The sequence below is a fragment of the Manacus vitellinus genome, unplaced genomic scaffold, assembly GCF_001715985.3.
Source record: "Manacus vitellinus isolate BGI_N305 unplaced genomic scaffold, ASM171598v3 scaffold_124_pilon, whole genome shotgun sequence".
NCBI lineage: Eukaryota > Metazoa > Chordata > Aves > Passeriformes > Pipridae > Manacus > Manacus vitellinus.
Window position 1 is genome coordinate 308381 of NW_021938921.1, and position 13953 is coordinate 322333.

The 13953-nt window shown below is 44.5% G+C and overlaps 1 protein-coding gene across 1 annotated transcript; it reads left to right on the forward strand.

Moving 5' to 3' along the window:
• The first annotated feature begins 259 nt into the window (after positions 1-259).
• NFS1 (NFS1 cysteine desulfurase) lies at positions 260-11327 on the forward strand. The gene is made up of 11 exons (XM_029965925.1): positions 260-316; positions 385-468; positions 1127-1279; positions 1408-1501; positions 4000-4134; positions 5514-5671; positions 7029-7134; positions 7292-7373; positions 8794-8877; positions 8999-9088; positions 9575-11327. The coding sequence occupies exons 1-11, from the start codon at positions 260-262 to the stop codon at positions 9636-9638; spliced, it is 1107 nt and encodes a 368-aa protein (XP_029821785.1). The 3' UTR covers positions 9639-11327.
• The last annotated feature ends 2626 nt before the right edge of the window (positions 11328-13953 follow it).

Below are 13953 nucleotides of genomic sequence, written 5' to 3' on the forward strand. Positions count from 1 at the left end.
CCGTCCCAGCACTTGCCCTAACAGTGAGATTAGAGCAGCTGAAGTGGCAGAATCCAAAACTTTAGACAAAGATACCTCAGGAATTTTGGTTTCCTGGGGTCACAAGCGTGATGCTGCAGTGATTGGGCTACTCCATATTTTATCACTCTCCTAATCTTAGTGTGGGTCTTTGTAATTTTTTTTTTAAGTAATGTGTAATGGGCTTTTGTCTACTTTTTCTCTCTTTTATGACAGGCTACTCCTTAATACTACTTCTGTAATGACCAGCTGTAATCCCTTTGAGGCTCGACGGGCTTTTCTTGAAAACATTTTGCTTGTATTTTGCTGTGGTGGATTCACTGTATATTTTCTTAACAAATCGACATTATATTTCTTTTTAAACAGCAAGTTGCAGATTTAATAGGAGCTGATTCACGGGAAATTATATTTACCAGTGGTGCAACAGAATCTAATAATATGGCAATTAAGGTAAAAGGTTTATACTGATAGTTATTTATGATGTTGAAATTATGCTCTTAAGAACTGTATGCATCTTTGAACAGTTTAAATGTTAATATGTTGGAGTAGGTAGCAAATATTTGCATTCCTGGATTTACTCCTTGTGATCCTCTGCTACAACTTGGAGGAAATACATGGAATGTTTTAGTGCACAGGATGTGTTTTTGAGTGTAAAATATTCAGTGTTTATCTTACGTGCACCAAATACAACATTTCTCCTTATGTAATTAAAATCTTTATTGTGAAATACAGTGGACATGCTGATTAGGAACTTTTTTCTGATGAAGACTGGGTTGTGTTTTAACCCTTAGTATGTGGTTGTTCAGACTTGTCAGTGTGTGTGACTCCACATAGAATGTTTTTTAAAAAGTATTTTGATTAATGACATCTGTAACTTCTGTCAGTTAACATTGTCACAGGTTTTTTGAGAAACGAGTTGCTTTGAAAAATGAGTGCTGGTGGAGACACATAGTGTGGATTATGTGTCAGTACCTTTTACATTCATGACTTTGGGTCAGACAGGAAAGATTGAAATGAATGATATCAAAGTATTGATTTCTTGTTTCCAGTCATGGCTTTCTTCAGTGGTCTAATGGCCAATTTCTTGTTCACGGATTGTGCCTGACAGGGTGTTGCAAGGTTCTATAAATCCAGGAAAAAGCACATAATTACTACACAAACAGAGCACAAGTGTGTGTTGGATTCCTGTCGTTCCTTGGAGACAGAAGGTTTTCGGATCACGTATCTACCTGTTAAAAACAATGGGCTCATAGATTTGAAGGTAAGTTGTTACTGACAGACAGAAACTGAAAATAGAAGTTGTTTTCCCTTCAAATTGATGCTCAAGAGGACCTTGTGTCCTTTGTGACCTGTTAGTCACAACTTCTGTCCCTCTGAATCTTTCACCAGGAGCTGGAGGCTGCATTCCAGCCAGACACAAGTTTGGTTTCTGTAATGACTGTGAATAATGAAATAGGAGTAAAGCAGCCAATTCACGACATTGGTAAGTACTGTGTAGCTTTCAGATGCCAGCTGAAGTTGCTTCTGCTTCATTTTAGTTGATAATTTCGTCCCCAAGTGGTACTGATGCAAAAGATTAGGTGTAATACACTTAAGGAATAAATAATAATTTAAGTATTTAAAAAGAAAAATATAATGTAAATAAATAAATCTGCTGTCCCAAATAAAAACTGATTTTAAAAGGGAAATGAGAATGAAATTCACTGCTTTTACAGTGAGCACTACAGCAATTATAGCCTTGAACAGATCAACTGCAGTGTTTCTGGTTTCATTCTGAAATGTATGATGGATGAAAAAGTTGCACAGAATAACTGGCCAGATTAAGTCTGTGTACTATAACAGTTTACTGAGCACTTGTAGTGTTTAAGAGAAGAAATGTGTAGGATTTCAGGTGGGAGAGGGTGGTGATCCCCACCCTCCCCCCGTATTGCCATACACAGTCATGAACCGTTGGTTTGGAGGCCAAAAGGCTGCTGAAGAGCCAGGTTTCTGGAACAGGAGGCAGGGAGAGGGTGAACCAGGCTCTGAGCAGGCAGATGGAGTGACAGGGACCTCGGAGCAGTTGAAGGGAGACCCTGGAGAACCAGGGTCGTTGGAGCAGGGAGGGTGAACAGGTGCCTGCCCAGCCTGGATGCCACGGTGAGTTGGTGATGAGGTTTCCCCATGACAGTGACAAAACATACACACCCCCTTCTGTCCTGGTTTAACTCCAGGCAGCCCCCAAGCCCCAGCAGCTGCTCACTCATTCCAGATAGGATTAGAAGGGTAAAGGCCAGAGAACTCATGGGTTGAGATAAGGACAGTGTAATAGGGAAAGCAAAAGCCATCACACAAGCAAAGCAAAACAGAGAATTAATTCCCTGCTTCCCACAGTTGGGCAGGTGTTCAGCACCTCCAGGAGAGCCTCATCCCATGTAACAGTGACTTGGGAAGAGAAACACCATCACTCTAAATGTCCCCCCCTTCCTCCTTCTTCCCCCCAGCTTTATATACTGATGCATATGGTCTGGAATATCTCTTGGGGTCAGTTTGGGTCCTTGGCTGTGTCCCCTCCCACATCCCCCCAGCTGCCTCTCCAGTGTGGCAGTATGAGAAGCAGAGAAGACCTTGGCTCTGTGTAGGCCCTGCTCAGCAGTAACAACATCACTATATTATTGACCTTGTTTTCAGCACAAAACACAGCCCCATCCCAGCCACTCTGAAGAAAGCTAACTCTACCAAAACCAGCACACCTTCATATTCAAGATGTTTCTGTTTCTGGACAGTATTTTGGCTGTGGCTCTGCCCTGGGGTTTGCACTGTATAGGGTATTGTTTTCTCAGGCTGTGCCAGATATCTTGTGCAGCTGGTTTTCCTCTTGTAGCTGCTGCATTTATTTTTTTCTTCATTAAGCTCAAAGCAGCATTTCCCCCAAGGCTTTTCAAGGTTCTCTTTCTTCCTTGACAACCCTTTGACCATCAGTGAATTGTGTATAGGCCTGAGGACTCTTGTTTTCCTGCTGTGCTTACATTGTCAAGGCCATTGCTGTCCCATGCTAAAACACCAGGGATGGCTGGTGCCAGCTGCAGTTCCCACGGGATGTTCTCACAACACCTTGGTAGCAGGTCCCACAGGCCAGGCCTGGGCCTTGCAGAGGGAACCTGAGGCCCTGTTAGTGTGAGGCCTGGAGCCTGATATTGCTGATCTGCTGAAACACAGGAGGACAACTTACCCTGTAAAAAGGATCGTGTTGAACCTCCTGTGCAGAGGAGAGGTCTGGGGTGCAGCTGTGCTAGGTGTGGCTTCTGGGGAAGATGAGTTGTGATGTTTTTGATGACAGAAGTAAATAATATTGAAGTTCACTGCCCATGAACAATGTGTTATTTTGTTCCTCAGTGTATTTTAGGTCTGGATGTGAAAACATTGGTGGCAGGCTGAGGTGGTAATAATGACCATATGTGAGGACTAGTGACAATTCTGAGAACATTTCCAAGGCTGAGTGTTGCAAAACTTGGAGAGTAGAGGAAAGGGCATAAAAATACTTGGCAAATATAAATGTGAAAGTAAAGCTAGCTTGTACTGGACTGGTGTTGAGAAGAAAAAGAATCGAGAAAAAAACAGTTCTGTCCAACTGTGGAGTCATCTCTATGTGGAAACTTAGATGTCTCATGCAACCATTTGTTCTTAAACTTGGTAGGTGTGAGTTTGGAAACAATCTCACTTCTTAACAGCAGTAGACTTTTTAACTTCTCAGCTGAAGCAATTCACCACAGTCTTGCCTGCATAAACCTGTGCCAAAGCATCAGCTACAGTGGCCCCTGCACAGTTTAGCCACTTCACTGTAAAAGAAACATCACAGTCCCCATTTCTTCCTTTGTCACCTCAGAACTGGTCCCTCCTGTTGGTTTAGATTCACTGGTGCTTTAGATCCATTGTTGGAATCCTTGGGATCATGGCAATCAGACAGGGTAACGTGGGTTTGCCTTGGTGTCTTTGTTACAGGTGAGATCTGCCGGGAGCGGAAGGTTTTCTTCCACACGGATGCTGCACAAGCAATTGGTAAAATTCCTATGGATGTCAACGACATGAAAATTGATCTGATGAGCATCAGTGGCCATAAAATTTATGGGCCAAAAGGTACTCACTGAAGTGCTCTATAGGGAATTGTTTCCATGCCTAACTTAAGCTAACTGCACAAGGTGTGCAGTCGAAGCTGTTTGTCATGGTGACAGTTACTTAAGCTGTAGAAAACTGTTCTAAGGCTGGTGTTGGATGGGCTCTGGAGCAGCTCAGGCACTGCCACCAGCTTAGAGCTGCAGCCAGTGGATCTCCAGGGCTGATGGGTTGGGGTGGTTTCACCGAAGAAGGAACTGTGGTGTCTAATGGTGGCAGCACTGGAGCAGTGCCTTGTCAGGAGCTTGGTGTGAGGCAGAACTGATGCTGAAATGGTTGAACTGAAATCACTGGGTTTTAGAGCAAAGTTCAGACACAAATGTTACTTGCAATGAGGAGACCAAAAGATAACCGGAAAGTTTAAATTCTTAGTGATTTTGGTTGTTTTCTGCTTCCAGTGGCTTCTTTCCCACAACACCATTTGTGCATCTTCTTTGCAGAATGGGGTTTAAAATCCAACTGTGGATTTTCTAGTTGACTCACAAATACTAAAAGTCCAGGTATTATTACTGTCACAGTCCATTTAGTTTGTGACAGTGGGTGTAGAGAGCCAGGAATCAGGTTTGCTGTATTCTCTCTCTTCAGAAACTAAAGGCAAAATTTTGCAGGATGTCTTTTTTTTCTGTGCAAGCTCTCCTGAGAGCTGAAGACAGTCCTTGTCCAGAGATAATAAGTTCTCAACCAGTAGCTTTGGACTAATGACAGACATAAATTTTCACAACTTATTATGGCTGTAATTTGCAGCTTTTCTTCCCGTGTGACAGTCACTCATTAGGAGTACCAGGGCACACAAAGACATGAAAATTGGGTTTCTAGGCGAGGAGAGGGTGAGATTGACTGGCTGTCAAAACTGGCTCATCTCATCTGCCCACTGCAAATTGCTACCACTGATGAGTCTTCCTAATGAGAAGAAAGGGAGAGAACTCCTGGGACTGGTGTGGGCCTGGTAATCCAGGGAAAGGAGTTGGAAGTCAATAAGGGAACTTTATCAATGAATGAAATATCTGCACATAAAAACTTCATTGCAAGGGGATGAACTTCAGCTGTGCATGGGAATTGTGGGAAGAAAGGGAAGTGATGAGTCCCTGGGTGGCTGAAGCACAGTGGAAAAGCTGAGCTCCCATGGCTGAAGCTCTGGGAGCCTGAACGTGAGCAGTGGGAACAAACACCATTTTCTAGAAAATAATACAGTTCTGTACTCATTTACTACATTTTTCTCCAGTTAAGTGTCCAAATGTGTGTTTGCTTTGGAAATAAGGAATGTGACCAAACCTGGGAGTCCCTGTCTGTCCATAATTTCAGAGCTGTGGGCACATGGTAAACCAGCTTTCCTTGTTTCCAAGGGGTCGGTGCTCTGTACGTTCGCCGCCGACCGCGCGTCAGGCTGGAGCCCCTGCAGAGTGGGGGAGGCCAGGAGAGGGGACTGCGCTCTGGGACTGTGCCCACCCCTCTGGCAGTGGGGCTGGGAGCAGCCTGTGAGGTGGCACAGCAGGAGATGGAGGTATGTGTGAGAAGGTTCTTGTCCTGGGTTCCAGAAAATAATACAACAGCACCGCTTAGGGCTTGGATTCCTTAGGTCTTCTTGTGTCCATGTGCCTGAATTAAATTTACTTCTCATGCTTTAACATTGAGTGAACTTAATGTTTTGACAACTTCAAGGGTGTTTTTGGGTAATTGGAAGTTCTTTCTAAAGTTTCTTTTTTCTTGAAAAACAAAAAAGGTGCCAGTTTTAGTAAAATACAGCTTTATGTGCTTTTACTCACTTCACACGTGTATTAGCAGCATCTCTGAAATGAGTAAGTCATGTTTATACTGTATATTGAAAAAATAAGCCTTCCTAGTCCATTACTGTACCTATTACGTGTATGTAAGTTCAAGTTCTCTGGAGCTTTGCAACAAAGAATTTATTTTCTTTTTTCCTAGCTTGGACAGTAAAGTTTATTTGCTAGGTCTGGTGTCTGAGCCTCTGTGGGCTGCTGCATTGGTTTGTGGGCACCAGTGCCTTCCTTACAGCTGGAATGTAAAAATCCTTAAATACAGTGCCAGTGGGATGCATGGGCCAGATATCTGCACATGTAGGATCAAGCTTCTTCCCAGGAGACAGGCAGAATTCCATCTGAATCTGAGCTGGGTGGTTATGGAAACTGAGGCTAGAGAGCCTGCAGAGTCCAAATTCTGCACGAGCCTCAGATCTGGATTCTCTTCCTTGCCTGGCTGAGTCCTGGCATTTCTAAATCAACTGATAGCCTGGTTTTCTTCTAAAGCTTTTCCAAGTGTGCAAACAAGCATGAATTGCGTCGTGTTCTTGTGGCTGTTCTGTGTGCCAGGGCTGATCCCTTCCTGCTCTCTTGGTTCAAGTGACCTCATTTTTCAGTGTAGAACAAGACGCTGCACGTGGGCAGTTCACTGTGCAGGTTACTGCTGGCAAAAGCTGAGCTCGCAGTAGTTTGTGAGTCCATGTCTCTGGTACAGTTGGAGAGCTGGGAAATAAGGAGCACTTGCCATAATAGGTGCCCTTTCTTGTGGTGCAAAATGCATCATATTGTGCATTGCCTAACTTGTCTTTAAACACAACTCTGTGCTTTTATGAAAGGCAGTTTGGCAGCTTGTGTATGTAGATCTTTCTGCATGGTTTGTGACCCCTTTGAAGACTGAGCTAGCTAGGAGCCAGGTGGTTATTCTCTTTTGAAACAGTCACCAGGGCAGGCAAAGTTTGTCAGTTCAAGTTTCAGCTGTGATTTTTCCCGTCTGGCCAACCCCAGTTACTCAAGGCTGCTCACAGTTGGTGACACGAAGCAGTTTGAGTGAGGTCAGGATGTACACTTTCTTACTTGGGTCTCCTCTGGTTTCTTTGTCAGTATGACCATAAGCGAATCTCACAACTGGCAGAACGACTGGTGACCAAAATAATGAGTGAAGTTCCCGACGTGGTGATGAACGGAGACCGGGAGCACCGCTACCCAGGTAACGAGCCCTCCGAGCTGCCCGGGGCCTCGGGGCTGAGCCTGTGCCTGAAGAATGCCCTTGAGCCACACATGATGCAGGTCCTGCCATGCAGGGGAGGATTTGCCAGAGATGTCAGTTGATGTATTTTTTTTCTATTTAATTTATTTTTATGTAGGATGCATCAATTTATCTTTTGCATATGTGGAAGGAGAGAGTCTTCTGATGGCTCTGAAAGATGTGGCTCTGTCTTCAGGAAGGTAGGTGGAATGTAAGGGAAGGGTAGCAGTATGTTTTGGAGAGAAAATAGCATCTGCTAATGGAGGTAAAGACTAAGGAGTGGTCTCTTCTGTGCCCCTTTTTTGCATATTCAGTTAATGAGTCAGCCTGGCACTGATTGCATTCTAAGGTGGTATTTAAGGGGCATATTTCTACTGAAGGTCAAATTTACTCATCCTGAAAGAAAAAAACCAAATAAAACCACAAACAAAACCAAACCAAACCAAAACCAAAACAAAATCCAAACAAACTCCAACCCCCACCCCACAAAAACCAAGCTACAAATTCGTACCTGCCAACCCCAGCCTTGCAGACTGGTTACCTGTGATCTGAGTAGCCTTGGCTTGTACTGGTGATACTGTCATTCTAAAGGCCACCAGCATTTGAGCAGCTTCTGTCCTTCAGCAGGATTTAACTGCAATCTCTTGAGGCTGGGCAAGTATCTGAGTTAAATCAGATCACAGTCCCTGTGTTAAATGCAGCAGCAGAAAGGAAACGGCACATGCTTTTCTGGAGCTCTGCTGACTACAGGAGTGATGAGTAACATTTCTGTTACCAAGACACTCCTGATGTTTATGATGAAAGGAATGGAGTGTGAGGATGCCCCTTCCTTCCCTCACCTTTGAGAACAAAGCAGTCAGCATATCCTAATTAGAAACAGGTTGGCATGATGAACAGGGAGAACAAGTCTTCACATGACTGTGTCTGACTTGTGTCACGTGAAGATCTCTTCTGAGTTTCTGCTCTGTGCACCAGGGAGCTGTAAATAGCTCTGATTTGTGCTGCATGTGGCTACCTGTTAAAACTGAGTCCCAGGACATAACCAGTTTTCCCTACTGCTTCAAGGTGAAAGTTTTCTCTACTGGCAGCTGTAACTGGATCATCTTGCTCTGGATTCCTCTGTGCCCTGCTTTTCATTTATTTGTTCTGCTGCCAAACAGCAGCTTGTGAAGTCTTTCTTTTTCATTATGTTCCCGGTGTGTTACCTTCTCTGGATAGTTCTGTCTTGGCTCCTTTGTCTTTTTTTCCACAGCCTTTACTTCAGCTACCTCCTAATCCGCATTCCCCATGTCTCTGTGTGGCATTATGTTCATTCTTGCTGCGTTATCTGTGTTCTCTCTCCTTACCTTATGCTCCTAATTTATTACCCCCATTTCCCTTTAATGCCTGCCCCTTCTATTCTTTTTTCTTCATCAATAGAAATATCACTTTCCTTGCCTGCATTCATGGTGGTTTCTAAGAGGCTGGGGAAGCTGATACAGGTTGTTGTAAAGAGTCATAGTCATAAGAAACATCTGTAAGCGACCTGTTCTTTGTTGGAGGAGATTAGTGCAGTGTTACTTCAGTGTAGCACCTGCCTGTGAACAGAAGTGTGACATTTCCCTGCCTTCCCTTTCCCAGTGCTTGCACCTCAGCCTCTCTGGAGCCTTCCTATGTTCTGCGGGCGATCGGAACAGACGAGGACTTGGCTCACTCGTCCATAAGGTGTGTGCTCTGCCCTGATGTTTCCACATGTTCTTCTCTTCTGATAAAGGTCGGTGGTGGATTTGTTCCACCCCTCCACATGCACACTATTCTGGTCCTTAATGGTTTTCCTTTGGTTTAGGTTTGGCATTGGTCGTTTCACTACAGAAGAAGAAGTGGATTATACAGTGCAGAAGTGCATACAGCACGTGAAGAGGCTGAGGGAAATGAGGTGAGCCATCCTTACTGGACACAAGGACTTCTTAGGGGTCATAATCATGGGAAGAGTTGGATTTAGTTCAAAGTAATGGTCTGCTTCAAAAATCTGGTGGTGTTTCTGTAAATCAGCAGTGTCCCCAGAGTGCGTGATGGGCCTGATTTTAACAGTAGAGACTCATTTTTAAGGAAACAAACCTGAAATCAAACCTTTTCACAGATCCTGCCTTTGTCAGAGAAAGAATACAAGTAGGGCAAGCATGTAGGGCAGTACCTAGAAGGTTCTAATGCAGAGATGGTATTACTGAGTTAATGTAAAAGTTGGTTTATTCTGGTGCAACGGGAAGAGTCGTGACTCATCTGACAGTGAAAATGTGAGGGCTCAGTCTGGGCAAAGAGATACCTCCTGATTTCTTGTGTTATTGATCAAATTGTCTGGTTATTGTTGTTGATGATGTTCTGTGTATTTTAGGTAGCCCTTATTTTTCTCCTTTCTTTACAGCCCCCTCTGGGAAATGGTGCAGGATGGAATTGACCTCAAAAGCATTAAGTGGACTCAGCACTGAGAAAACGTCACTATCCATGGACTAGATGTGGATTAAAATGTATTTTTCTGTACATTCTTGAGCAAATTATGCAGCACTTCTGTTTTCTGACACTTGCAATTTGATGGGAGAACTGTGTTTTCTGATCACAAAGTCTAAGAAGCCAAAAATGAAACTAGTCTTTATCATGGAGAAAGGCAGGCTGATCCAACACCCATTGCATTGCCATTGACACACAGAAGTTTATGCTAAAATGCAATTTATTTGGAAATGTATTTTCTGAGAAGATTAAATCAGCAGGTTCCTCTTGGGCCAATGTAATCCTGGCACGAGGTTGTTGCTTCTCAGTGTAACTCATCTCAAGTCGTTGTTGTGTTTGCAGCGCAGACCTGGTGCCAGTTTGCAGTGGTTGAGGTGGGTGTCCTGCACAGCAGTTGGGCTTTGCCTCTCTTTGTCTTGTACTGCTGTAAGCTCTAGATAGGAAGATGCTTGGCATCTCTAGAGGAAAGGGATGTCTCAGTGTGGCTATGTGCCTTCACAGATAAGTTGTATGTGCAGTTAAGAACAATTTTTTTCTGAAACTGGCTCTTTTTCCTGGGTTTTATCTTTTTTTTGTGTGTGTGTACATTAATCCAAAAGATCCTTCTGTGTTCCAGAGTTTATGATACAATCATGATGCACTTTGCTGTCCCCTCCATTGGTTTTTTTCCCATGCAATTTTACCTAAGTAAAGGAAGAATTCTGACCTGACTGGGGGAGGGGATGGGCAGGATCTGTCAGCTTCGGTGGCAGCACCAGTTTGGTGGGAGCACCAGTGGTGGAGGTGGTGGGGAGAGCAGACACGGTGCAATGTCTGAAGTCTGAGTTTTGTGGGGTTTTTGTTGTTTTTTTTCTCCCCTTGTCATGAGACCTTTGATGTTACTTGGTTTGCCTGTGGGCCCTTGGCTTCTGTCAGTGCAGGGAGTTGTGCCCAGCTGAGCCTGTATATTTTGTCTGGAGATAAGAACAGATGGCTTTGGAGTTTCTCTGTCTCACAGACTGTACTGCCTGACTGAAGACTGGCATGGGAAACCATTCCCTGCACGTGCTGGGGGAGGTGTCTGTTAAAAAGGGTTTGAGGAGATTAATTCATAGCAGTGTTTCTCCTTTCTTACCTTTGGTGATCTTTCCAGTAGGAAACTGAAGCCTGTATGACAAAGTGCCTTTCTTTCAGTGCATAAGCAGACAGCTCTCCAATGAGTTGTGCTGATGATGGATGCTGTGTTAGCTGCTGAATTTGATATACCCATAGACAGTAACTTCTCTTTGGGATGGAATCTACCTCGAGGATCAACTGTGTCGTGTAAAAGCCAAAGCTGAGTCTCACAAGGTGGATTGTGTTACAGAAGCTTGTGCATTTTTTTGTTACTAAGGACAGATTTAGTTGTTTGTAATGGAAAGCTAATCCTCAGTTGTTCTATTTGAAATTATTAGGTTTAGCAGTTTTACTGTTGTAGTGCTGGCACCTTATATTTCATCACAACATTTTTAAAATACCGTATGCATAAGTAGGTTTTAGCAGTGTTGTATGGGCTCTGTTTTATCCTTGGGCCATATATATTTTCTGGATTAAGCATGTGATAACGCTTTCCCAGCATGTTTTAGAACTGTATGTTTATGAAATGTTCTTTGTCTTTCAAGAATGATAAAAAATTATAGGTAAGACTTAAAGTTGGCTACTGTCAGTCTTTTCGGATCCGCCTTTCTGGGTGAACCTTGCAGCACCACCAGTAAGTTGCTAAATTGCAGCTTTCATTGGGGAACAGGGAAAGAGAAACTCCTGACTTTCTGCAAACACTGTTAGAAGTTCGCTGTCATCAAGATTACATTTGACTTTTGAAGAGTCATTCTTCTCAAACTCTGTGCCTGATCAGGGCTAATTTTTTTTAAAACTCAAATAGCTTAAACTGTGATTATTTTGAGAAAAGAGAGCCCCAAATCTTGCAGATTCTGACCACTTATGTGCTAAGATCTAAAATATAAATTCTACATGTAAAGGTTTGGGAAACTCATTCATAGTGGTAACAAATGTTTGTTTGAAAATGTTTATAGGACAAGATGAGGAAAAATGTGTAGTGGAGATACTTTTCTCCATGACAGAAAGAAGTAATGGCAAGGATGAACACCCAGTTGCACCCCACTGAGTGCAGTTAAAGCCTTTGGAGGATGGGATCCTCAGTCCATCCTGCTCTTACCAGTTTGATGCCAGTGGCAGTGAGATATGCCCAGAGCCTGGAGAGGGGTCCCAGGTCACAGGAGAGCAGCTGAAGGGTGGCACAAGGGAATTCCAGCGGCCTCATGGGGGTGGGAAGGGGAGGCAACTTAAATGTCTGTGCAGAGGAACATCCCCTAGGGAATAAACAGGAGGAGTTAGAGCCGTGCACGTGCCTGCAGGGCTGTGATCTTATTAGCAACAGGGAGATGTGGTGGGATGGCTCCTGTGACTGGAGGGTTGGGATGGAAGCATGCAGGCTCTTCAGGAAGGTCAGGCAGGGGAGAAGAGGAAGCACCGTTGCCCTCTGTGTCTGACCAGCTGGAGTGCATGGAGCTCCACCTGGGGATGGATGAGGAGCTGACTAAAGAGCTTAGGAGTCAGGATTAAAGGGTGACATCAGCTATCAGGGACAGGTGGGAGTCTGGTACAGGCCACCTGACCAGGAAGACTGAGCCAACAAGGCCCTCTACAGACAAATAGGAATGTTGTCATGTTCACGAGCCCTGGTCCTCGTGGGGGACTTCAACCACCCTGACACTGGGGGGACAACTCAGCAGGGCACAGGCAATCCAGGAGGTTCCTGGAATGTGTTGATGACAACTTGCTTCTCCAAGTGATAGAGGAGCCAAGGAGGACGGGGGCTATGCCACCTTATTCTTGCCTACAAGGACAGTCCTGGGCTGCAGTGACCATGAAACGGTGGAGTTTGAGATCCTTGGGGCAATGAGGATGCCCTGGACTCACTGCCCTGGACTTCAGGAGAGCAGACTTTGGACTCCAGGAATCTGCTTGGTAGTCTGTAGGATAAAGCCTTGGAGGGAAGAGGAGCCCAGGGAAGCTGGTTGATACTCAAGGATCACCTCTTCCAAGCTCAGAAGTGATGCATCCCAGCGAAGTGGAAGTCAGGCAGAAACACCAGGAGGCCTGCACGGATGAACAAGGAGCTCCTGGACAAACTCAAGCACAAAAAGGAAGAATGCAGAAGGTGGAAGTGAGGACAATTAGCCTGGGAGGAGTACAGAGAGATTGTTCAACCAGCCAGGAATCAGGTTAGGAAAGCTAAAGCCCTGGTGGGATTAAATCAAGGGCAATAAGACAAGCTTCTATAGGTACCTCATTGATAAAATGAAGAGTAGGGAAAAAGTGGTCCTCTCCAGAACAAAACAAGAGGGGTGTTTTACTGGGACATGGAAAAGGCTGAGATATTCAAAGACTTTTGCTTTGGTCTTCGTTGGCAAGTGCTCCAGCCACACCACCCAAGTCACAGAAGGCAGAGGCAGGGACTGGGAGAATGAAGAACCACTCCTGCAGGAGAACATCAGGACCATTCAAGGAACCTGAAGGTGCAGAAGTCCATGGGACCTGATGGGATGCGCCTGTGGGTCCATCAGTTTGAAAGTTGTGGCAGTCCAGTGAAGTTTTCAGTGACTGCAAAATGGCAAACGTAAGCCCCATTTTTTAAAGGGGAAATAAGGAAGACCTGGGGAACTACATCTGCCTGATGGACTGGCTGGCAGTTCTCTGTCTGCTGTGATGTCACTCATGGACCAGCTGTTTCCAGGCAAATTGTTTCTGCTAACATGTGTGCCCTGTGCTTTGAAATGATACAGTTTGCCAAGGCTGAGTCCCAAAAAGCTGCCCCAAGAGATCTCTACTATGGACAGCTTTGATGAAATTTCAGGCTGCTGAATAAGGTCCTGCACTGGAAGGAAGCAAATGCCAGTTTTTAAAACAGACAAGCTGAGTGGCTGGGAGGACTGATCCCTCTGACAGCTGATGTTCCTCTGATCTGTCCAAATCAGTCATAAAAAAAGGCTGGTACAAGATGCTCTTATAAGAAGCAAAGCTCATGCTAATGAGCAGTCAGAGTGGTTCTGTGCTGAGTAGGCACAGTAAAACCAACCAGGTGTTTGATTCTAAACAGTAACTACACAGGATCAATAAGGCACATCATAGCTGACTGACAGGTTTTAAGTAGAGATGGGGATGAGAAATGCAGAGTATTCCTGGGAGGCATCTATGAGCTTTACTTTAAAATGTCCTGTGTAAATTTTCTTGTCCTAGTTGCATCCCTGACACCCT